General features: G+C 49.5%; 1 protein-coding gene across 3 annotated transcripts; it reads left to right on the top strand.

The window, feature by feature from the left end:
- The first annotated feature begins 44 nt into the window (after positions 1-44).
- On the top strand, positions 45-25280 carry pcsk5a (proprotein convertase subtilisin/kexin type 5a). Of its 3 annotated transcripts, XM_076043697.1 has the most exons (34): positions 45-171; positions 565-638; positions 962-1044; positions 1157-1329; positions 2435-2638; positions 5156-5256; positions 5338-5441; positions 6119-6242; positions 6416-6604; positions 7624-7760; positions 8278-8403; positions 8672-8774; positions 9349-9539; positions 9826-9910; positions 10426-10529; positions 11006-11144; positions 11376-11491; positions 12295-12397; positions 12960-13096; positions 13921-14121; positions 14876-14944; positions 15100-15142; positions 15376-15518; positions 16301-16510; positions 17360-17443; positions 17587-17785; positions 18676-18890; positions 19651-19893; positions 20610-20846; positions 20936-21113; positions 22286-22503; positions 22590-22690; positions 23149-23359; positions 23956-25280. In XM_076043697.1, exons 1-34 carry the CDS (start codon positions 64-66, stop codon positions 24441-24443), a joined length of 5241 nt encoding a protein of 1746 aa, XP_075899812.1. In that variant the 5' UTR covers positions 45-63; the 3' UTR covers positions 24444-25280. The 3 variants fall into 3 exon arrangements, 2 of the variants coding, with proteins under 2 accessions (XP_075899812.1, XP_075899813.1); XR_012928814.1 differs by lacking the exon at positions 23956-25280 and having other exon boundaries at positions 19584-19893; positions 23149-23276; XM_076043698.1 differs by lacking the exon at positions 565-638 and having other exon boundaries at positions 117-171.
- Positions 25281-25508: the final 228 nt, after the last annotated feature.

The following is a 25508-nucleotide window of genomic DNA, read 5'->3' on the forward strand; positions in this document are numbered from 1 at the left end:
GAAATGTCCCGCTCTTTGCTTCCACAGCGCTGCGACGACGACGATGGCGACGACAAACCCTGCATGAACATCGGTAAGGCCTGGGGGCGGGGCTACACCGGGAAGGGCGTGGTGGTGTCCGTCCTGGATGACGCCATCGATGAGGAGCATCCGGATCTGAAGCCAAATTACGTGAGTGCCCCAAGACGGAGGGATAGAGGGGCGGGTTATTATAAATCGTTAGCAATTTGGCTGAGAGAGAGAGAGAGAGAGAGAGAGAGAGAGAGAGAGAGAGAGGGAGAGAGGAGAGAGAGAGAGAGAGAGAGAGAGAGAGAGAGAGAGTGAGAGAGAGAGAGAGAGAGAGAGAGAGAGAGAGACCTCGGCTCCTGGGCCAAAGGTTCGAGGGGCGGGGCATCGGCTGGGCTGCAGACATTAACCGTCTGATCCACTCAGCTGTGGAAGGGGGCGGCGGGGAGCGCCGGTGAATAATGCTCTTTGTGATTTGCTCCGATGAAACGGAGACGGCTTGCTGCCGGCGTCCGACGCTGTGTTACACTGCTGCTGCTCGCTGTCCGCCCCGCTCAGGATCATCTGGCCAGCTGTGACGCGATTGGACGAGACGGAGGCCCGGCCGACCATCCCGACGGGGCCTCCAACTAGTGAGCGCTACCCAGATTTCTCGTTGCACCTGCTCCCTTTCCTATTCTTTTTTTTTTTCTCTCTCTTTTTTCCATCAGAATTCTAATTCATGCGCGCTTCTTCCCCTGCTTTGGATTCTCCAGTAATTGCATGCATATATGGATATGCAGATTTTCCCCAGTCTGAATTCTGTCGTTTCACTGGTTTGATGTAACGGAAATAGCCCTCTTTTTTCCCCCCTCCTCTCTCTCTCTCTCTCTCTCTCTCTCTCTCTCTCTCTATCCTCGCCTCATACATATGCATCTAACCCCGCGTTCTGATGTTCTCGCCCTTTCTCCCCAAGCCACGGGACTCAGTGCGCCGGGACGGTTGCCGCGGCTGCAAATAATTGCACCGTCGGAGTCTCTTTCCAGGCGCGGATAGGCGGTGAGCAGATGCAACTTCGGAAGGACTTCTGAAGGGCAAACTTTTCCCCGTGTACACCGCGGATCCAAACACTGACTCGCTTTCTTCGTGTTTTTTTCCCCCCTGCCTGCAGGCATCCGCATGCTGGGCGGAGACGTGACGGACGTGGTGGAGGCCCGGTCGCTGAGCTTCAGGCCGCAGTACGTTGACGTCTACCTGGCCGGCTGGGGGCCGCAGGACGACGGGGCCACCTTGGAGGGGCCGGGGCCACTGGCCCTCCTGGCATTGGAGAACGGCATCAAGAGAGTGAGCACTTGAAAGAGTGTGTTTAAACGCACGACTTTGGACAACTCTTAAAAAAAAAAAGAAAGAAAGAAAAAAAAAAAATCCAATTTTGGATTCCATAACCAATCAGCTTTCATTAAGGATAGATAAGTAGGACCCATAGAGGTAAAGTTAGAGTGACAAAAGGAAGAACTGCAATGTGCCAGTTACTGTAAGGGACCTAAGGTGCTGTGAAAACACCACAGAAGAAGACTTGGGTAAAGACGTGAATTCTTGTTGTAATCAATCAGCCTGGATGTTTCTGTAGCCACAATGTTTAGCAGATCTGGATGATAGTTTTAACTCACTCAAGGACTTTACTGGTGGAAGCTGTTGTTGTGTTTTTCTCCTGACTGACTTTTTGTCGCACCGGTGCAAAAGGAAACCTTCAAGCTTTAAGGTCCTCACACACCGTGTGAAAATGCAATTTTCTCGCCGGCAAATTTTTTTCTGCGCTCACCGAGCGCAACGCAAACATGCGTATAAAATTCGCCACAATTTCATACAATTTGCAGACAATTTGAAGGACTGCTCCATCAGCTGGCTCCACGTTTGCAGAGGGAGAGAACAAGTTAGTGAAGTGTTGACGTGACGTCACCGACGTGCCAACATCATTTTGATTGGTTCAGAGGTCCGGCCATTCCCCATTTTCCCCTCGCAAAATTCGACACAAGACCGAAAGAAAATACAGCTGCTTTTTTGCTCCACGGAAATTTGCTGCCAGTGTGAACAATTACATTGACTTTAAAACTTATTTACTTACTTACTTAGCAAATTATTCCCCGAGCGAATTCACTTCCAGTGTGGTAAGGACCTTTAGCATCCAGGCTAAACTAGCCGTTCTATCACCTTCTGAGTTTTGCCTCCCTTCTTGCGAAAAAAAACCCCAAAAACTAAACCCACTGTTAATGAGTTGTTCGCCATCTGGCGTGCCGGGGAGGAAGAAAACGTCCTCGCGTGTTGCCGCTTGTGTTCCACCTGCAGCTGTGTGTTCGCTTCGAGGCTGTTGTCTCTTCCTCCTCCCCTGCACGTGCAAACATCATCAATAAGTCAGCCGCCTCTGTCTCGCCGCGACCATTACTCGCAGGGCCGCCGGGGGAGGGGCTCCGTGTACGTGTGGGCGTCGGGGAACGGCGGGCCGAGAGGTGACCACTGCTCGGCCGACGGCTACGCCAGCAGCATTTACACCGTCTCTGTCAGCGGCGCCGGAGGAGGAGGCCCGCCGGGGTACCTGGAGCGCTGCTCGTCCACGCTCACGACGGCCCACGGCGGCTCGGAGACGCAGGAGGTGGTGAGTGGCGGCTGAGTGGAATGACACCTGGGTCGGTTCGGAATTTTTGTTTGTTTGTTTGTTTGTTTTGAATTTTTCTAAGTAGTTTTCCCTTGAATTTTGACTTAACTGAATTATGTTTTTGTTATTTATTTCTTTCTTTCTTTTAGCTTTTTAACGTGATACAAGTTGAGCAAAGAGGATGTGTACGCTGCTCCAGTGGAGCAGCCTCGCGTGATTAATTATTCAAGCAAAACAAAACAGAAATACCTCCTGAAAGCAGTTCACAGCCTCCTTCAATGCGTGATTACAAGCTGTTTTGTTTTTTTTCCAGTGGAAAGAGGCTGCTGCTGTCCTTGGTCCCTCTGATTCCACAAAGGAGCGGGGTTCCAGAAAATCAGTTTTCAGCGCACGCACGACTACATCAACAGAAGCAATTTGTTTGTTGGGGAACACTGGTGAAATGAATTTTATTTGATACGGGGCCTTTAAACTAAGAAAAGAACCAAAGAGCCTCTCGGTGGATGGTTCAGAAAATTTAAAGGTCCCTTTGCAGATCTTTATTTTTCATACCAGAGACCAGTGAGGCGGCAACGCGCGCTTAATTATCCATTAGGCGGAATCTATTTTTAACCCTTTGTTTATTGCCCCCAGCAAAAAAGCTTTTAGGTTCCTGCTCTCGACAGACACTTTGTCGCAGCTTCCAAACGAAAACAGAGCAGCAGCGAAAGGTTGTCCGGCTAGCCTGCGAGAGGTAGCAGCACCCTTTGTGACATCACAATGGGGCAGGCTTTTTTTTTTGTTTTTTTGTTTCCACACACTTGCTGGCATTTTTCTTTTCAGCTTTCTGTATCATCCGCACCAGCTTTCGTTGTTGTCCTGTGGGAGTTCTGGACTCATCAGTGTAAATGTTCCAACCTGCCCTGATACATCAAATATTTACATACGCTGATGAATCCTCTAACTTCACACACACACACACACACGCACGCACGGAGCAGAGAGCGGAAACGGCTCTGCACGCTTGCAAAGAGATGAGAAAATAACTGACTCATATGTTGTGTTTCCGTTTCAATCTTGTTGCCTCCGAGGCCCCGGAGGCGAAAAAAGCAGCCCGTCGCATTTAAAAGTGTGTCTCCCCAGCTGCTCAGAGCCAGGAGAAAAAGAAAAAAAAAAAAAACACACACTTAATGCGGCGTGGAGGGGCGGAGGGAGGAGGGGAAGGCGGGTGAGCAACCGCTGAGCGCTGCAGTTGAGCGTGATGGCCTGAGACACCTGTCAATCAAAGCGGCGGCGGCCCAGACTGACTGCAGGAGGCGATATTTCTGGCAGGAGGCGCGACTTTGGGACTAGCGTGCGGAATCTCCGGCGCGGTTCGCTTCGGCTCTGAAGCCTCATTTGAATTTAGAATAAAGCAATAAGAGGAGCGGCGACATAAGGCTCATTACCGGGCTTTTAACAGAAGAGGGGAGGGGAAATTTAAAAAAAAAAAAAACTTCCGCAAACATCCTGGAATCGAATAAATCGAGACGTCGATGGGAGCTGAGTGACAAGCTTGTTACCTCGTTGTGCTTTGTCTTTTGATTGATTGGCAGCATATTGGGCTTTCTTCTTTTTTTTTTGCTTCGCATGGCAGCTCACAACAGAGGAAGGACTAATTATACGCAGTATGTCATTATTTCACTTCTCGGGGGAAAAAATGAATTAAAAAGAAAAAGGCCGGGCATTAATTTCAGAAGCTTCTTCGCGTCTGTGCATCTCAGTCTCGTCTTTTTGAGCCTCAATATAAACAAATGGGTACATTTTTATTCGTATGAAATGGGTTGAATAGTGGTAATAACAGAGGAGGCAAGTGGTGTCCGGTGAGATCAAAGATTCACGGGCAGGAAAGCAAATTCAGTCTGAGCAGTCGAGAGAGCGACAGCACAGTGACATCAGTGTCCTCACCGTCTTCGCTGATGTTTGTGTTTCAGACTCGCGACGACTGTCAGAGACGCAGCCGAGCCGACGGCAGCACCGGAATGCCAACCAGCCAGGAAGCTGCTGCGCTGTCTCTCACAGCGCTGCCAAAACCTGTTAGCTTGATTTATGTTTCGTCGTTTGAGATAATTTGGTATTGATCCCTCGGAGGGGAAATTCAATTTTCGCGGCGGCACCAGGACAGATTACATAGGAGGGCTAAAAAGAGATACCTAAAGGCTGTACGTAATTGAAAATAGATATTTTCAAGGAAAAAAAAAACAAAAGTAAAGAGGCACAGAGCTTTTAGACCGAAAGCACTGAAAGATTGTTTTGCGGAAGTACAAATACAGCTCAGCCCCACTTTGTTTGACTCTTACATTTTTCCGTCGGGCGGTGAAACATTTCTCAAACTGACTGGGACCTCGGCCAAAGTGATGAAGGTGGATTTGCCATCTGTTTCTCTGCTAAACAAGGCTTTAAAACATGACGGCGGGTAATCCTGTGCAGTCCAGCCGTCAAAGTGTCCACTAGGCTGGTGTGTCTGCTCCTCTCTGAGACCCTGCTCTCCCTGCGCAGGTGACCCCGGGCGCCCACCGCAGCTGCACCCGCCCACAGCCGGGCTCCTCCCTCTCCGCCTCCGTGGCCGCCGGTGTCATCGCTCTGACTCTGCAAGCCAAGTGAGCCGCCTCCCCGACTGGGTTGCCACCAGAACCTGCGCACCTTCCTCATGCCTCACTCCCTCGATCTTCCCTCTCCAGCCCTTCGCTCACCTGGAGGGACGTGCAGCACATCATCGTCCGAACGTCCAACGCCCATCGCCTGGCCGCCCCTGACTGGCGGAGGAACGGCGCCGGGTACAGAGGTATCGTCGCCACTTCCTGCTTCCTGGATGCTGCGAATTCCGAGCAGCTTTGCTCTGCGTTGGCCGTCCACAGCGATTGCAAAAAAAAAACCCCAAAAAACTACACCAGTTTCACACTGAAGGCATCAAAACTACGTGTGAACTCACATGGAATTATGTAGGAAACAAAAGTGTAAAATAACTCACACATGTTTTATATTTGATGTCTTCAGTGTCGATCTGCAGTGCAGAAAGTTGTAAAGATAGAAAAAAAAAAAAAGAATGGATGAGAAGGTGTGTCCAAACATTTGACTGGTAGTGTAATTGTTTTGGAAAAGCCGTAATACAGAAGAATATAACGAGCTGAATAAGCATATTTTGGTAAACGGTCTCTCTGCTCCTTTTAAGGGCGTGCGGGGTGGGAGGGAGATGATGGGGTGGGAGGGAGATGATGGGGTGGGAGGAGGTGATGAGGTGGAGGCGGTGGGGAATCAAACGGTAGGCACACAAAGTAATGAGATGCTATATGGAGAGCGCTAATAAACGCCTCCAAAGTCCCAGGAGTGAGCCGGTCTTTTAGAGGCTGCGGCGCCTTTTAACGGCACCCCCGGCTAACGTGTTAAGTGTGTGTGTGTGTGTGTGTGTGTGTGTGTGTGTGTGTGTGTGTGTGTGTGTGTGTGTGTGTGTGTGCGCGCAAGTGAGCCACCTGTATGGCTTCGGCCTGCTGGACGCCGAGGCCATGGTGAAGGAGGCCGAGCGCTGGAGCTCCGTCCCGTCGCAGCAGCAGTGCGTGGAGGAGGTCTCCATCCAGCCGGGCCGCCGGTACGAGACCCCGCCCCCCCCGTCCCCAGTATCCCCCTATCCCCCTACCCCAACCCACCTCGTTCCTTTATTATTTTTTTAATACATCATCACACTTTGGCTATTTTTATCTCACGTCTCGCACGCTCTGCCTCTTGTTTTTCTCACCTCTTCTTGCCGCCGCCTCGTGACAGAGCGATTCGTCCCGGCTCGCCGCTGACCTCGGCGCACGAGAGCGGCGGCTGCTCCACCGAGGGCCAGCGGCGCGTTGTTTACGTGGAGCACGTCGTCGCGCGCGTCACCGTGGCTCACAGCCGCCGCGGCGACCTTTCCATCGCACTCACGTCCCCGCGGGGCACCGTGTCGCAGCTGCTGGCTAACAGGTGAGAAAGAGCCGCGGCACTCAATCCTGGGCAGGATGACTCAAAAGTGAGACGTTGCCGCACTCTCATCTTTTTTTTCTTTTTTTTTTTTTTTTTCTTCAAGCCAGAGCAGTCATCTGTGTCTTTTTTTTTTCTTTTTTCTTTTTTTTTTTTTACCTTGGAGCTCCCAGTATTAAATTTAGAAAGCAAAAAAAAAAAAAAAAGAAAATCAGTTTGGCACCCCCTTCCTGTCGTTAGGAAACTCGGGGATATTGGCAGACACGAGTGGAAAATTCGCAGGGGGATGTGGGAAGTGGAATTCGGGCGGAAAAAAGTTTCTGGCAACAAAGAAAAAAACAAACACAAAAAAATCCTTCAGTAATTTTCTGCTGCATGCACGGTTTGGATTTCAGCAAACTCTGCAAAGCTATAAATATGGCACAAATTTGCAAGAGCGACTTAAAATGCTCCTGATTTTAGAGCACCCACGATGCTAAACTCCTCTCTCTATAAAAAAAAATAGAAATAAAAACGACTCTGATCAGTGATTTGACTGCCGTAAAACGGGAAGAGTTTATCACTAAACACACAAAATCAAAATTTCATGACTCTGCAGTGCCCGACGGTCCTAGGAGGAATCCAGTGCCTTTGAGCAACTGTTTTGGTTGTTTATTTTATTTTTTTATTTTTTTAAAAGCCGGTAATTGTTTGGAGCTCTAAGCCTCGCTGTCAGCCACAGCCGAAAATGTGTCTTTGGAGGGAAACGTCTGATAATTGCGCTGCAGAAGGACGACGGAGAGGCAGCCGCGAGCGATGGAAATTAGCGGGGAAAACACAGCAGTGAGAAACTCGCACTGACGCGGCAGTGAGGAGTCGGGGTGGAGTGAGAGGATGAGCGACTATCGCAAAACTGCATTAACCCAGTGGTCAAGAATCAAACTGGCCAAGAGCAGCAGTAGTAGTCGAGAAAGGCTTTTTTCTTCTCCTGTTAGCATCAGCAGCATTGTTAGCGCCATCCTGACTGTGTAATTGTGGTCCAGGCCCCATGACAACTCCTCAGAAGGATTCCAGGACTGGCCGTTCATGACGACTCACTGCTGGGGGGAGCGGGCGGCGGGGGAGTGGACGCTGAGAATCCAGGACACTCCGTCTCCGGGGAGGGACGTCTCTCAGCAAGGTCTGCTGCTCACACCGTCACACCTCACCCTTAACCAAACACAGCACAGCCCACCTGGGGCCCCATTCTTTTTCCATTTATTATTGTGAGTCATGTCCGATGTTGACTTTTTTTTACCGATATCCGATATCCCGATGTTGTCCAACTCCTAATTTCCGATACCGATATCAACCGATAAATGTACCAACTTCAAGATTTTCCAAAAAAACAAAAAAAACAAACAACATTCTGGTCAAAATAATAATCGTCACAAGCTATTTTGCTAGGAGCCAGCCGCCACTGAAACCACTCTGCTGAAACGCATGCGTCGCTTGTTGTTATGCTTCGATGCGGTTTGATGACATCATCAAAGGCAGTAGAGACGAGTAAAGAAAGGTGCTGTTATTTACTATTTTGTGATAGTAAATTGCGATATTTTCCTATATTGATTTTTAATTCCTTTATTGGCCGATAATATCGAACTTCACTAATTATTATCATTGTTGTTGGGGGTTTTTTTCTGATCTTGTCTCTGAAGGGGAACTGAAGCGGTGGTCTCTGCTGATTTATGGCACCGCCGAGCCGCCGTATGCCGCGCGTCGTCAGCGAGCCAGGTCGGCCGAGATGACGCCGACCGACGGTGACCTCACCGAGGAGAGCAGCGGTGAGTCAACTCCCTCCCCCCACCCCCCGACCACCACCACCACCCCCGCTCCCGTCCCTCACAATGCGGCCAAACGTGCTCTGATGCAGATTTTGCAGCAGACACCAGTTCAGTGGGGCTTCATGCAAAATCTCCACCAGCGGTGTGAACGGCTCTGCCCTTGGTGCCTTGACTGTTCTGGGACTCTGTGACATATTTATATATATATCTATATCTCTCTATATATATACATATATATATTTATTATTTGTTGTTTTTGCCCTTCCAGGACCTTGCGACCCAGAGTGCAGTGACGATGGTTGCGAGGGGCCCGGCCCGCAGCAGTGTGTCACATGTTTGCACTTTTTTCTCAAGTTCAAGAACAACACAAGGTTAGCAGGGGAGCAGATGGGTAGTGGGGGGGGGGCGCAGTTGATCTCAAGTTCATAAAACACAGGGCGCATGCATACTGCAAGCAATTCAATGTTGAATTTCCATTTAAAGAGAGAGTTCTCCCCTCCAAAAAATAATGTATTTTACCAGTTTATTACTCAACACCGAGTGGACAGCGGCTCTGGTAACATTTTCTAACATGCACAACAGTCCTGGAGTTTCACAGAGGGAGCTAAATCGGCCCAGTGTTGGTACAGTGGAAGCCCTGGGTGGCCGTTTACCCGAGTCCACAAGACTCAACAGTAGAATCTATTTCTACATCGCCACCTTTGGCACTTTTTTAAGCCTTGGGTTGAATTTCTGCCCTACTGTAAAACTCCTGAATGGTTACATGGATTAGCAAATATCACCGGCAGCATAAACAGTGAGTCTTAAATGAATGAAATTCCATTTTGGACGGAGGTGGGCGGGGACTACTTCTTGAACCGTGCGTGACCGTGAGTTGACATTGTTGCTGTAAACGCGTCGGCTTGTTTGTCCTCTGTGTGCCGCGACCCGTGCCTTCCACGACAGGATGTGTGTGTCGGAGTGTCCCCGGGGATTCTGGGGTGACCGCAGGCGTTGCAAGAGGTGCTACTCCTCGTGCGAGAGCTGCACCGGCAGCCGCAGTGACCAGTGCACTTCCTGTCAAGCGGGTCATCACCTGACTGAGGGCGCCAATACCTGCACGACCTCCTGCGGGGACGGCTATTACCTCGACCACGGTTGGAATTCTTATTATTTTTTACTACTTCTCTTTTTTTTTTGTTCTGTTAGTTTGCTTTCCCTCAGTGTTTGCCTTTCATAGACAGAGCCCTGTTTATGTAATTTCACTTAACAAGACAAAGGGATTTGCCGCGACTTAGCATTTAGCGACAGCGTTTGAAATGGATAATCAGCCGGCGTGCGTGCAGTTTCGGGGGCTGCGTAAGTGAGATTGATTATGTGCTCCCGCGTGTATTCCCGGTGTATTGCGTTTTGATTCCGCCCCTCCCCCTCCTCCCTCCGCAGATGCAAATATGTGCAGAAAGTGCAGAGAGAGCTGCTTGAAGTGCACCTCCTACAGCATCTGCACCGAATGCAAACCAGACACAAGGTGATTCTCTGATGATGTTTGAATTAAGTGCTCGGTAAACAGCGCTCCCTCTGCCGCAGCAGCCCAGCATACTGATTCCTCCTTCACACACACACAAAATGTTTAACACTGCATTCAAAGGATTCCACCGTCCTTTCCACACACACACAAACACAAACACACACATCCGACAAAGAAAACCGTAGATCTAAATTTCCATTCTGCAGCTTTATCCCAGTAAAGGACAAAACATCTCTCTCCACTTCACTACACTGTTGGAACTTTCCAGAACACTGTGACTCAGTTCAGTCAGTACTTGTGGTGGTGGTGGTGGTGTTTTGTGTGTGTGTGTGTGTGTGTCTGTGTGTCTGTGTGTGCTGTGGGATGGAAATCTGAGTCTGCGGTCAAAAGGCTGTGACTCAGCTTGACGGTGTCATGCGATTGGCTGTGTGTGCAGGCGTGCGAGTGCGTGCATCTGTGTGTGTGCGTGTGTGTGTGTGTCACGCGGGGCCACATGCTCTCTCCGCCCTCTCCAGTCTGCAGGGGAACCGGTGCCAACAGAGCTGCCTGGCTGGGTTCTACCACGACGAGCAGAAGGCCGCCTGCAAACCCTGTCATGAGGCCTGCGCCTCCTGTGCAGGTGAGGTCAGAGGTCAAAGGTCAAATGTCAGGGTAGGGTGCGGGGAGACGGGCGCAGTCGGGGTGGATTGTTGAAAACATGAAGCAGGTTTAGCATGATTTCCTTACTTGTATACATTTACATATATGCAGTAAACGTGTAAACACATTTTATATTTAAATTCTTCAAAATAGCCACCTTTCATAAAAAGCACATGTAGATAAAGAACAATCATTGCATTGGATAGTGTGTCCAAACTTTTGACTAGTAGTGTATATATACATATGTATTCATACATACACGCGCTTATTTTTAAGATCATTTTAAGACAGAAATACTTTACAGAAATACAGAAACACACAACAAATCTAAAACCGTCTCCCTGTTGCCCGGCTGTGCCCTCGTCTCATCGAGAGAGGGAGAGAGAGAGAGAGGGAGAGAGAGAGGGAGAGAAAGAAAACACTGTTGTGTTGGCGTTGTCGGTTGCCCGGCTCCAGGCGCAGGCGTCGAGGCGTGCAAAGAGTGCGCGCAAGGCTACTTGATGGAGGGATGGAAGTGCGTGCCCGCCTGCAGTGCTGGCTTCTACGCCGCCGAGCCCGGCCCGGAGATAGCTGATGGGCACAGGATATGTAGGAGGTGAGCTCTCTGGTGTGTGTTCAGGTGTGGGCGGTGTGTGTTTATCTGCTGACGGCAGGCCCCACTCTGGTGGCTCACGCTCTTTTTGTGTGCGTTTGATATCAGGCCCTCTGTTTGCTGTTGCGTCGTCCCTTTTTCCCTCTGTGTGTTTGTGTGTGTGTGTGTGTGTTTTTCGAACCCCCCCAACCCCCCGAGTTTTGAGTTTCAGCCTGCGCTCGCTCTGCTCCTCAGGTGTGACGCCAGATGCCTCACCTGCGCGGGGCCGAGCGGCGGAAACTGCAGCAGCTGTTCCAGCGGTCACAGCCTGCAGGAGGGAGCGTGTGTTGTTAACAGCCACTGCACAGACGGTCAGTCAGCTATCCGCCGCCATTAGCTACTGGCTCGCCGCCGCTGCTGCTGCTGCTGCTGCTGTGAGATTAATATGTTGCAGCTTTGTAGGGTGGAAAAGTTCAAGGCAGGAAAAAAAAGCAACTTTCAACCAGCTGGCTGACTACCAGTTGACTGACAGCCTGTAATGTACAAACCAATCAGTCTGGTTATTAGACAGTTTAGCCCAGGGGTCGGCAACCTGCGGCTCCTCTGCGCCTCTGCAATGGCTCCCTTTAGCGTTGAAAAAAACAAACAAACAAACAAATACAATACATTTTACCCATTGTTATGGCCCCGTTTAGCGTTGGAGAAAAAAAAACAGATTATGCGAAGCGGTCTCCCGCATGTCCACGGAAACGCTGGAAAGTACCTTGGGTGGCGCTGTTGTTTGACTCCCTGAAGGCGGAAGAAGAAGACGACCTGGAGTCCGGCGTATTAGCAGAAGTAGCAGCTGGCTAGCATAGCAGTTCGGAGACGGCAATGAACGCACGCAAAAGACTGTGGATAGACGACAAAGTTGAACTTTTTCGAGTTACTTACTTACTAACTCCACTATCTTTGCGTCGTATCCACAAAGGTTTTTGCGCTAATGATACGCATGTGCAAAAAAAAAAAAAAAAAGCGCAAAAATGCGGCATCCGATTAGTGAGAAGCGCAAACTGCGCTCTGGTAACCCTGCCGCATTTTGCGACATAGATCTTCAGATATTGTAACATTGGTGCAAAAATTGGTCAAATATGTTTTCTAATTTTGCGTCCCTCTCTGGCTGCTTGTGTTTCAGGACAGTACCAGGACAGTGACGGGACATGTCATGCGTGCGATGCCACGTGTCTGAAGTGCACGGGGCCGCACAGCCAAGACTGCATCAGCTGCTCAACTTCACGGTGGGTTCTGTCGTGACGGAAGGATGGTGGAGGTTTTTTTTTTTTCCTCTAAGAGTTCACCGACAAGCAGGAGACGCAGGTTGTTGTTGCAAGAACATTTTTGCATAATGCGGGACCTTTTAATTTATGAGCCAGTTAAAAACAATTGACGGCAATTATGGTAATGAGTAAATTGTTTGAGTAATGTTTGAAGCAAAAATTAAACATCCGAAGATCTCTCTTGCTCTTTTCTCGAGTATTAATCAATATTCTGGGAGCGGAGATTTGTATTTTCCAGTGGTTTGACTTTTCATTCAACGCTGATGACACCCCGCCAAACAAAATGAACCGTTTAATTGAAAGAAATCAATGGGAGGAGAATCAATTAAGCGACTCTGATGAAGTCTTACAGCTCAAGTCTTCCGCCTCGCTTTGTGTCCACACGCTGCGACTCTGCAGTTTGTCTCACCCTGGGAAAAACAAAAACAGGGTTTGGACGTTTTTCCCTGCGTTAATTATTGATGTTGAGTTGATTCTGTGCAGCTGAACACAGTTTTTGGGGGTGTTGCTGTGCGAGATGCAGGACTCTGGATGAGGGCCGCTGCGTGACGGACTGCTCCAAGGGGAAGTACCAGTCCGGCGGCCAGTGTCACCTGTGCGACCACACCTGCTCCACCTGTGTGGACGCAGGCCCGGCCAGCTGCACCAGCTGTGAGAACGGTGAGGGCGGGATGTGTGCAGGTGGTTGGATGCGTTAAATATTCTACTATCTCGACTATCCGTTTCTCCATTCTGTGACGAGACTTGAGGCATGTTGTAAACCACCAGTGAAGTGCATTTTGCACGGTATGGTACTTTGAACTGCTTCAGACCCAGCTTCAGAACCTTGGAGAGCTCCTCGGCTCTGTCTCGGCTCTAGCAACACGCTCGCAGAAAGTTTTTCAAAGTCCGACCGGAGTTCACGCTGTTGTTGTTTGCACTTTGCTTCCAATAGAAGGTCAGGTGGGTGTTAAATGAATCCAGCACTTTGGCCGCAAACCAAGAGGAAACAGGAAGTAGAAACGTTCCCCCCTTCTGGCTGCTTACTGTGGAGGTAGAAGAGGCCATGTGGCCCACTTGGCCCAGCGTGCGGCCTATTTACACAAAAAGCGGGTTGAGTCCTTGGCAGAGGTCGGAGGTCCGATTAAACCCCCCCAACCCCACCCGGCTGTCTGTTTGTGCACGTTGTCCCCTCAGTCTGTTCCCCTCTCTCTCCGCTTCCACTTCCTGTCTCCTCTCCAGCTGTACCATCCGTCAGTCATCCGGCTTTCAAACAAAGCAAAACACACAAATGCAAGCGCAAAAACAACACAGCTGTCAATCTTCAAATGTTACAGGATTAAAAATAATTTTAAAATCTTAATTTTATGCATGTCAGACCCAGTTCCCATCAATTGGTGTCTGTCTTCGCTCGAGTTTGGAAACTTTTTTTTTTTTTTTTTTTTAAAGTATGAGCATGGTTCCATTACAATTCCTCCTCAAATTGTCATCATTTTCCCCCATAGACAAGTTTGGGATGGAGCGTTACCTGTATGAGGGTCAGTGTGTGGCCGCCTGTCCCGAGGCCTTCTACCACACCCAGGAGAGGAGCTGCCAGCGCTGCTCCGATCACTGCCGCCTCTGCGCAAGCGCCACCCACTGCCTCAAGTGCAACTCCTCCTACTACGTCTCTGAGGGCTCGTGTGTGAAGCTGGAGTGTGGAGAAGGTGAGCAAGGTCAATGTGACCTGCGTGGTTTGTTGATGATCCGTGATGACATCACAAAGGGCAGATTTCAGAGAAGCGATGCAAAACACAACGGACGCAAACCAAGAAAACACATGCAAACGAAAAAAAAAAAAAAAAGCCTTGCATAAACCAGTGACCACAACGGAAGTGCTCCAAACCTGCAGGGGGCGCTGAATATAAAGTTTCTAGTAGAAACTGGCATAAAATATAGTTAAATAAAAGTCACATTAGCGTGCTAAGCCGTACCTTCCCGCTGTTGTTTGCAACACCGTCAGTCAGCCGTCCTCGGTCTACCTGCGTGTCTTCCCATTGAGCTGTTTTCGCAAACAGCGCCCCCTGCAGGTTTGGAGGGCTTCCCGGTGTAGTGACTGGTTTATTGCATGTGCTTTCTTGGTTTGCATTCATTGTGTTTTGCATCGCTTCTCTGTTTGCAGCGCATGTGATGATGAAGTCTACGTTTGTATGTCTTGCAGCCCGTTTTTTTTTCATTTGCATCACAATCCTCTTTTTGTTCCTTGTTTAGTCCTGCGTTTGTGTTTGTGAAGTTCCATGTTTTCTATAACTGCGTCCGTTTTCGCCAACTAAGGCGCATTAGGCAGTTGTATTGTGTTTGGCCCTTGTCGGCCACCGTAATTTTATAATATTGAACCTTTAATTATTTCCATAGAAACAGTTTTAAATGTCACGGGAAAGTACATCGTCTCACACCTCTCACTCTCATCCCCTCCCCCAGGGGAGGTGGAGGACCCCGACTACGACGACTGCATGGCCTGCGAGGAGGGCTGCAGGAAGTGCGTCCTGTGTAAGTCTCGGCTGCCCACGAGTGGAGCGAGCTCTCCGCCGAGCGCGTCAGTCAGCAAGCCGTGCTGGAGAGTCTTACCCCAGCAGTTTTGGAGAGGGGAGAAAAAAAAAAAAAAAAAAAAGCTGGAGCTGAGTTGTTTTGTCTGCTCTCGACAGATAACCCCAGGCATTGCCTGTCCTGCACTGAGGGCTTTTACAAGTAAGGCTGTGGTGCCTCGCTGTCACTGTGTGTGATCTCAACTCCCCCTGCGCTGTGCTCTTCACTTCACTGCTGTGCTTTAATGAAGGGGTGGGCGGACTTCGGGTTTTTTTTTTTTTTTTTTTTCTTTCTGATAGCACAAAGGGCGTGACTGAGTGTGTGTGTGTGTGTGTGGTGTGAGAGTGACTGTTTTAAAAAAATAAAAAAGTTTGGACTGTTGCTTCTCTTATCAGCTTTCAGGACGGCTGCTACAAAAACTGCCCGGCCAAGACGTACAGCGTGGAGGAGGAGATGAGCTGCGTGCCGTGTGACGACAACTGTGTGAGCTGCGACCAGCACGAGTGCTACTGGTGTGAGACGGACCTCTTCCTATCAGGTGTGTTATTAGAAGATGGAATCTATCTGTCGGTCTATTTACTATCTGTCTATCTGTCTACAGCAGGGGTGGGCAAACTTTTTGACTGGTGGGGCCACAGTGGTGGTTCTGAAATGTGACAGAGGGGCCGGAGCAGCAGCAATACCCAACTCATAGCAGGCAAAAATATATCATGGGATATGGAGAAAACGTGCTTTAATAATTGCATTTCCATTAAAGTTTTTTGCAAAATAAAAGCAATATTTCTAAAAAAGAAAAAAAAAAATTCAACAAAGTACAATCGCGATTTCCTTGACCAGTTTTTTACTGCGATATTTAGGTTTTGCGCAGTTCTAGGGGTAATGGAAACGCAGTTCTAGTCAACTGAAAATGAACCAAAGTGTTACAACAAAATGTGTGTCTTGGTATTTAGCTCTTTGTTGAAATGACTCTTAAAACACTTAAAACAATAATTGATGAAATACAGCTGTTTTATTACTTACTTACTATTAATAGAATTTCTTCAAATTCAGTGGGCCGGATTAAAAAGCTTGGCTGCCCATGTCTGATCTACAGTATCTGTCTGTCTATCTATCTATCAATCCATCTATCTGGCGAGATAATCGCCTGCCAACTCGCGCCACCCTCGCCTGTGTCTCTCTCCGCGTATTCCTCCGTGAATAAGTCGTCCCTTTCACTTTTTACTGCTGACTAGTCAGACGTCGCTGCCTCGCCGAGTCAGCGACTGTTGAACAGTCAAAGACTTTCTTTTTCCTTTCTCTCTTTTCTAATCCTTCTCTCAGAGGGAACGTGCGTTTCCGTGTGTCCCGGCGGCTCGTACGGCGACGACGACACCAACGACTGCGAGGAGTGCCACCCCAGCTGCCAGACGTGCAGCGGGCCGGACGAGGACGACTGCCTGTCGTGCGAGGGAGGCGGGACGCTGAGCGGCGGCGGCGGCGGCGAGTGCCTGTCCGAGCACGAGGTCTGTCCCGTCAGGACCTTTCGCAGCGGTGAGACTTCCTTACACGTCTGTATCCCGCTAATCCATCTGTCCGCCTATAATGAACGAGGGATTTGGGCGCCTTGCCGGGGTCAGAGAGAAATCTTGGAGGGTAATTGGTTTTTGGTTCCACCCTGCGCCGAGTTAAGTGCCGGAGACAGACGGAGGGACCGGACGCCGTCCAGATACGGACTCTGAAGTAATTGATTGTGTATGCCGAACACTTTGCATGCCCCCGTCGAGAAGCGGAAGGACGAACCTTTAAACAACATACAGTAATAATTAGTGTGACGCTCGACGTCTTAATTATAGGGGACGAAAATAACTCAGAGAAAAGTACATAGGTTAATAGAGAGGTACTAGAGAGGTAATAGAAATGCACAAAGTTGTTCTTGAAGTTTCACACAACATTCGTTTGAAGGAGGCCATCGGGCCTTTGTGGGCTCCTGTTTCCCTCCCGTTTGCAACTTGCTGTTTATTCAGACGAAGCAACTAGACGCTGCTTTAAGTCTGAATGTCATGGCCTTCAAGCTGAACCTTCACATATAATGCTGGAAATTGAATGATAATCATAATCATAATAAAAATCATTATAATTATAATGCATTTTATTTATAGGTGCCTTTATAAAAACTCAACGTCACTGTGAAATTGCTCTTTGGTGTCTGTGTTATCTGCCTCGCAGAAGGCCGACATGGCCCAAAACAATTAAAACATTTAAATGCTTTTCAAGCGAAAATAAATTGTAAGCTTGTCTTCGCAACTTAGGAAAGCAGTCACTTATATTAATTTCACCGCCACTGAAGACAACCGGTTGACCTGCGACTTTCTTTCCCCCCCACCCCCCCTCACCTACCAGATGACGGCGAATGCGAGGACTGCCATCAGTCCTGCGAGTCCTGCTCCGGAACAGAGAGAGACCAGTGTACAAGATGCACCAAAGGTCTGCCACACACACACAGAGACACTCCACTCCCCCCTCTCTCCCCCCCCCCTCCCCGCCCCTGCGGCAGCAGCAACATCCTGCCCCGTTTCCGCGCCTATGTTTACCGTCTCTTCCTCTTCCTCCTCCTCGTCCTCCTCCAGGGCGCTTTCTGACCGCACAGCGAACATGTGTGTCCAAGTGCCCGGGGGGTTTCTTTGCCAGTCGGCCGAGCGGCGAGTGCGAGGCCTGTCCCCCGGGCTGTTTGCAGTGCGCCGACGCCGGGCGCTGCGTGCGCTGCCTGAGCACTCGTAGGGCTCAGCTCTTCCTGCAGGACGGCCAGTGCGTGCAGGAGTGCGTCAGGTGAGGGCGCTGGTTTTACAGGGTGCCGCTAGTAAAATCACACCTCTGTGAATGAATGAATACATTTTATTATTGTGTCACGTCCAAATAGGGAGATTATGAAGACGCCACAAAAACCAGAACAAAATGATAGCATTCACTTCCTGTAGATGACGCCACAATTCACATTTAACACATAAATAAAAGAGGAAATCAAATGAAAGAACAACAGACTTAATGTCTCATGTAAATGTACCCTCTGTCCCGTTAGCCCAGGCTTTCTCTAAATGTCTCGGCAATATTTATAATACTTTGAATACTTTGTAATCAAAGTCTGTCTGCATCATTCAGTCACATTAAATCAACACTTTTCCTCCCATCAAACAACGGCTGACGCAACTCATGGTGCAAAAGGGCAATAAAACACAAAGTGGAACTCATTCTCAGCGTGGATATTACAGTAGTCACAGAGTCTTTCTTCTTCTGGGACCCCTCCAGCAGAGCTGATCTGATATATTAAAGGACCGCTGTTATCGAGCAGCAATCCAATTTTTTAAATTCTGTACTTGTGACGAACAGCGAGGCAGGTTTTTTGTTTTTTTATTTCATTTTAGTGCCACTTCTTAAGCACCAGATGATTGTCTGAATTCATTCCCTGCTGTTCCCCGACCTAATGAGAGGGGAGCAGGGCCAAAATGTCACTCCTCTTGTTTACCCCGGCAGCCAAACACACATTCACGACGATTAATGAAAAAAAAAAAAATAGGCCTAAAAATCCAAGGCGCACACGCCAGAGAGATTCAATTCATCCGGAGCGCAAAAGGTCACCGTTGTTTACGCTTTGCGTCTGAATTTGGCGACGTTCCCGCCGAACTCGCGGCTTCTCTCCCCCCCCCTCCCCACCACCCCAGGGGTTTCCCGTCGGAGCAGGTGTGCCGGAGCTGCGCGCCAGGCTGCGCCTCCTGCGGGCGGAACGCCAGCCGCTGCCTGAGCTGCGAAGAGCCCCTCCTCCTGCACGAGCACCGGTGCGTCGGCCGGTGTCCGCCAGCGCACGCCGAGCGGGACCGGCAGTGCCTCCACTGCCCGCCGGCCTGCCAGGAGTGCAGCGCACCGGGCCGGTGCACGGGTGAGGCAGCCGAGCTGGGAGCAAACAAAAGTGTCTGATCACAGTTTCACATTGTCAGTTTGTTTTATTGATTTGTCCCTCGTCAGAATGTCCCATTGGAATATTTCTGGAAAATCCTCTAAAGACGTCCTTTCACTGACAGAGATTCCTGAAATCCTCTCTTAATTCTTCTGCTGGTTTTGTTCTTCAGCGCAGTCTTTTTTTTTTTTGCGTCTTGAGTTTGTGCTGGGAGAACAGCTGCGTACAGTATATTCTCAAATCGACCTTCCCAAATCCCCCGAACTAATGCGATTTTTACAAGCCTTTTTTTTTTGTGTGTTGTTTTGCTGTATGTGAGAGTTTTGTTCTCAAAAGTGACGCCAAAAAGTTTCAGTTGGGCGTTTTTCAATCTCGGCACGCTCAAGGTTAATGGAAATACCATTTGGCAAATCCGACGTGCTCTTGAGGAAAAGTCTGACGAGCGCGTGATGAAGTTGTGCGACAGTCACGTCCTTGTGGTGGGGGATCATTTAGAGTTAGTTCATTATTTAACAACAATTTAATCCTTGAACTTTTTTTTGGGGGGGGCATTAACCTCCTTGACACAAATGATGGCTTTGCTTTATTGCCATTAAGGACACGCATGCATAATTCTCACTTGGTGTCGTGTTCTTCTGAAGTGGAGCCTTGATTAATGCTTCCCTCCTCTTCCAGGACTCGCTGGTACTTCATCTTCACTCATAGACTTTCCGTCCTTCCCGACTGTGGTGTGTGTGTGCAGGCTGCGAGGAGTACCGCTTCCTCCACGACGGCCTGTGCGTGCTGGACTGTCCCGAGGGTTTCTTCCAGGACGCGGAGCGGAGGGAGTGCTCGCCGTGCCACCCCGACTGCTCCGTGTGCGACGGGCCCAACGCCGACGAGTGCGACGGCTGCCGGGACGCCGGGGCCACGCCGCACGATGGAGTTTGTCTGGGAGGCTGCCCCGCCCACAACTACAGAGACTCTGCAACAGGAGAGTGCAGAGGTAGAGTATCCATCCACACCTGGGCATGAACTCTGACCTCTTGCGCGCTGCATTTAGATTCAGAGAGAAGGTGTTTTCAAATGATGTTGCTTATCAACTTTTGTTTAACTGAAGAAAGAAAGCAGCGAGTGATTGTGGTCCAAACAGAAATAGAAAATGTGGAGAAATACAGGACTATACACTGGCATATAGAATAGAATGCAATACATTACAATAGCCTTTATTGTCTTTGTATGAAACAACAAAATGTGGAGTGCTACTCCTTTGGTGCATTTAAAAATCATATTGCAGAGAAGGGACGTTAAACAAATTAGGACAAATGGAGACCAAAATTAAAAATCGAGCATAAAAAGAACAAATGATGTTATAAATTAGAATATACATACTTTTTTATAATATGTACACAGTGCAGGGAGTGTTTTCACATTTATAGGTGGCTTTCACCTAGTCATTAGCTTTGATTTATGTACTGGTATTGCACTCATGGGAACCATTTCTGCACCCTTACTATTGGATGCAGTATTGGATGCAGCAATAATAGCAGTAATAGTACTTTGTTCAGAACAGCATGAAACTACGAAAGAGGATTTAGGACCAGAAGAATAGAAAACAATATTACAGGGAGGAGATTTTTATTCAAGTTTTCATTTTGAGTTTTAAGTTGAAATTTCGTGAATAAAGTCAAAACTTCCCCGGCCGTGTCCTCTCCCCTCTAGACTGCCACGCCTCGTGCCTCTCCTGCTCCGGCCCTCGCGCCGCCTCCTGCACCGGCTGCAGAGACGGTCGGAGGCCCGACGCCGGCGGCCGCTGCGCACCGGCGACCGACGCCTGCTCGCCCCACCAGTACGAGGACGAGGACGGCGAGTGCCGCCCGTGCCACAAGTACTGCCTGAGGTGCGGCGGGCCCGGCAGGTCCCAGTGCCTGAGCTGCACCCAGAGACACCTGCTGCTCAGTGAGTCTGGCACCAGCGGCCGAGTCGAGCTCCAGCGGCCCGTTTACCCAGGCGCCGACGCTAATCTGCTCTGTGTTGCCCGGCTACAGATGGCACCTGCGTGGCGGAGTGCCCCGCGGGTCACCACCGGGACGACTCGGCGCTGAGGTGCGAGCCGTGCCACCCCTCCTGCGGCTCGTGCGTCGGGGGCAAGAGCCACGAGTGCCTCGCCTGCAAGAGCCACTTATTCCGAGAGGGCAAAGAGTGCGTGGAGGCCTGCCAGCACAGGTAGTTTAAACCCCCCTCCTTCCCCCCCCCCACCCCCCTCACCCCACCGCTCGCCTCATCCATCATCACGCCGTGTCTGGCCGCGCCGGGCTTGCCATTAATTAGGGATGTGCCGCTCCCCGCCGCTTTTGTCCTGCGGTCGGCCGGACCGGGGGCCGCAATTTGGAGAGGGAGGCTCATTTAGCCTGAGGCTTTAATAGCTGCGCATGTGGGCTGTAAAATGCTAATTAGAGCTGATTTTATTTGGGGTATGGTGACCGGGAGTATTAAACTAATGTGCTGTTATATTGGTGCAGAGCTAAATACTCCGACAGAGAGAGGCGTCGGGCCGCCCCCTGTGTTTCCGCCGCTTCTTCTTTCTGCCGCGTTGGTGCAGCTGCTGCTCTGGTGAGCAGGCGAGAGGAAACGAATGGCTCTCCACGACCGCCCGGTCACAAAAACTGTAGCGACGGCAGGTTTTTAGCCTCGCACGTTTAACGGTGCAGAGAACGGCACCATTAGCCTCGTGCTTTGCAGCCTCCTGCTAAAACGTTTGGACTTCTTGCTAAAAGACCTGCGTCGTGATGTCGCCGCGAGGGACTAAGCGGGCCTTTGCTTATCTGTAAGAGCTGTCAACCCTTTGTGACGTCACAGAGGGCTGAATTCTTTTTGTTGATTTCTTTTTTTTTTTTTTACATATATATTGTTTAAAAACCAGAGTGAGTTGTCCTGCAACCCTGAGTGCATGAGGAAGCAGGTATAGAAAATAGATGGATGTGATGCAACAGAGTCAGTGGTTTCCTGTGTGTAGGACCTTTGACCTCCTACATGATATAGTATTTGAGAAAAATGATGTCCATATATGAGATGTTACATATTTTATACATATTTTGCAAGATTCGACTACCAAAGCAAACATTGAGAATCAACCATGAAATGTGTTTGAATGTTTTACCTGGTCAATGTTTGGATTGCAAGGAGCCATCTGACCTTCCAGGTGGGTCGTCGGCCATCTTGAATCTAACATGTGATGTTGTGCTCCTCTTCCACCACTAGGTGGCAGTTTAATGTTCTCGTAAGTGGACAGCCAGGCCCATTGTAGATCAAAATGTAATATTGTGGTCTAGATGAGGTCTTCAGAGGTTAACGTCGCTGGCCACGCCCCTCCCCTCCCCTCCCCTCCTCTCTGACAGCCACTACGGCAACGTGGACTCCATGACGTGCGAGCGGTGCGACCCGAGTTGCAGCGAATGCGCGGGAGGTTCGGACGACGGCTGCCTGAGCTGCGCCCCGGGGCTCCTCTACCTGCGCGAGGAGGGCCGCTGCCGGCCTTCCTGTCCGCGGGGTTACCACGGCGACGCCGAGCGCGGGACCTGCGAGCCCTGCCACGCCAGCTGCAGGACGTGCTCAGGTACTGCGTGCGTGCGACGGTCACCAAACGCGTCCGTTCGATTCGGCCGCGGCGGTTCGTGACCGCCATGGCCGTGTTTCTTGCAGGTCAGGGCGGCCGGTCATGTGACACCTGCCACTCGGGATACTTCCTGTCGGGCGGCATGTGTGAGTCGGTGTGCGGTGAAGGCCAGTACGCCGTGCTGAAGGTGAGCTCTCTTTCTGCCTTGTAAATATCGACTTTTTTTTTTTTTTCACCTCGACAATATAAAAAAAAATCAACCGGTTCTTGCCGCATCAGAGTAATGACTAGAACTGTTTTGGCTTTGGGTATCGTATAATTTCAATTAGACAAAGTTATTGCTGCACCAGGAGAAGCCTCGAAACGACTGCGGCGGCGATTCAAAACAAATTTCACGACTTTTTCTCCGAGGCAAACGACTGAAAACTGGCAGGTAGACGCATGACGACGGTTCGAGGCAAGAGGCAGAAATCGTTTAGAAATCTTTGTAAAAAAAAATAAATAAATGAATGAATAGGAAAAATTGGCACGCATTGCTAGAAGCAACTAACCAGGAGCAATGTTGTAAAAATTTGATACGCGCCTGGAAACACAACCGCACCTCATCCACCACCGACGCCACCGCTCGCTCCTCCCCTCCCACAGCGGGCGGGCCACTCCTGTGAGGACTGCCACACTTCCTGTCTGGAGTGTCAGGGACCCGGGCTGGCCAACTGCACCGCGTGTCCCTCGCAAGCCATTTTGGAAGCCAGGGGGCGCTGTCTGCTCTGCTGCCAGCATGGGAAGGAAGAGGAGGAGGAGGAGGAGGAGTCGGCAGCACTGCAGCAGGACTGCTGTAACTGCACAGAGACCAGAGGTGGGTGGCGGCTTCACTCACAATATAAAGCATAGGATTGTTTTGTTAGCGGACTTGCTTACAACTTCCTGTCTCCTGCTAAAACTAATGCTGTGTGATGCTTTTTGTTTGAAAGGGGACAAAATAAACAACCAAAAATAAACCAGAACCAATCATTCTAAGACATGCTTGATATGTATATTAAAAAAAAAAAAAAAAAAAAGAGCAAGCAAAAGTAAAGACTGGTTTCCAGTGGTATTAATGAACTTATTTTTGCATAATTTACAGCCTTTAAGGGGAATATCTCTTTCTCAACTACTGTGTTTTCTACATTGACAGTTTAGACTTTTTTAAATCCAACTTATCAATATCAGATATGTGATTAAATATCCCACTAAATGTCCTGGTTCTGTACAAATTCTATTTGATGATTGTGGGTGGCAGTAACTTGTGCCATTTTCTCTTATTTTTGGACAAACTATAATCTTTTAAATTACAGAGCCAAAAAAAACAAAAACAAAAAACTTCGACAAGCGTGAGTCATCTCGGGACTGCTTTCAAAAGGAAGCCACGTTCGCCGCGCCACCATTATTTTTGCGTGTCTGTGGGCTCTCCAGGCGAGTGCGTCCTCACCACCAACCTGGCCTTCAGGAACGAGGAGGAAGAGGAAGTCCGAGGCAACCTGGCAGTCTTCATCACCGCCTGCATCCTGCTGGTGCTGGGACTGGTGGCCGTCGTCTTACTGGTGAGGCACTCGCGTTCCAAGAGGGAGCCCTCGGACATCCCGCCCCCCCGCGGCTACGAGAAGCTGCGCTCTGGGGGAGGATACGGCGGCGGAGGCGGAGGCGGAGGCTACAGCTCAGCTTCCTCCGCGTCCCACTGCGGCCACGCCGGCTCCTCCAGCCGACGCTCCCAGGAGGGCCGCCTGGTGGACATCGGAGAGAGTCGCCTGGGGAGGATAGGGGACGACGACGAGGACGACGACGAGGACATTGTCTACATGGGTCAGGACGGCACCGTGTACAGGAAGTTCCGCTACGGACAGCTGGGAGACGACAAGGAGGACGAGCTGGAGTACGACGACGAGAGCTACGCCTTCCGGTGAGGCGCAGGCACCTGCCGCTAAAACCTCTGGTCTTCCCGCCGCGCTGTTGGAACCCAACCAAATGAACCGAGTGATGCGTTCCGTATGACACATTCACAGAATGAAGCGTGCGCAGGAAAGAAACTCCAGTGGAAAGGCCACTTCAAAAAGCTCAATTCTACACCCAGTTTGGAAATGTGCATGTTTAACAAAAACATTAAAGATCACTTCAGTACAATGGCCCTGAAGTGCAAAACAGCAACTTTAAAAAAGACACAAGAGCAAACTAAGTACAACATTCTAAATTCATTAGCTTAGCACTGAAAATTAGAGCTAGAGAAGTTCCGTCACCAACCTTTGGGATCCTGAGAGCTGCTTCATGGCTACTGAGTCACATGTAGGGCAACCAGTTTGCTACACTTTCTCTGTTAGCCGTCTTGGTGACCCCCGCGTTAGTGGTTAGCATTTTGCGGTTTGACGTTCTGCACTTCAAGGCCAATGTACTTTAGTTTCATTTGTCAGATCATTCCTCTATGTACTTAAGTTGTTGCAGTGGTGGGTTAGCATTTTAAACTGAATCCCTTGGTGTGTCTGTAAACCTTTCACCATTTCCATTTATTTTGTGTAAATTCGTCTCCATTTGAAAAGTTTGAAATTTCAAAATAAAGCCGTCAGAAACTGTTTGAAAAGATACCGAATAGCTTACTTTTAGTTGCAAAGGTTATCAATTTGTTGCACGTTAATTGTTTTGAGATGACAAATGATGTTGACAGATGAGATCTCCCAGCCTTCACCATCCACTTAACAGTACTGGTGACTGCTTGGAATTAAACAGTGACTGAACACGCTGACATTGTCCTGAACCTGAGACGTGTTGTGTTAGCATACTCACTCTGGAATCTCAGCTTAGTGCTTCCTCATTGTTTTGCCGTCATGGTCTGCAGCACTGGAATGCGTCAGATTGTTGATGTGAACACACATTGAGTGGATGCAGAACAAGGTAAACATCTAACAGTTTACGGATATGATTCTATCTTATTGACTGAAAAAAAACAAAAAAAACAAAACAAACAACCCGCACTCAGT

This window comes from Nelusetta ayraudi, unplaced genomic scaffold (genome assembly GCF_046127955.1).
Source record: "Nelusetta ayraudi isolate G7.1 ecotype Tasmania unplaced genomic scaffold, CSIRO-AGI_Nayr_v1 ptg000076l, whole genome shotgun sequence".
NCBI classification, from domain to species: domain Eukaryota; kingdom Metazoa; phylum Chordata; class Actinopteri; order Tetraodontiformes; family Monacanthidae; genus Nelusetta; species Nelusetta ayraudi.

Coding starts and splice junctions, on each gene's coding strand:
- pcsk5a (XM_076043697.1), top strand. CDS start 64: ATGAACATCGGTAAGGCCTGGGGGCGGGGCTACACCGGGAAGGGCGTG. Junction 14,945..15,099: donor CTGCAGGAAGTGCGTCCTGT/GTAAGTCTCGGC, acceptor TGCTCTCGACAG/ATAACCCCAGGCATTGCCTG. Junction 17,444..17,586: donor GTGTACAAGATGCACCAAAG/GTCTGCCACACA, acceptor GTCCTCCTCCAG/GGCGCTTTCTGACCGCACAG.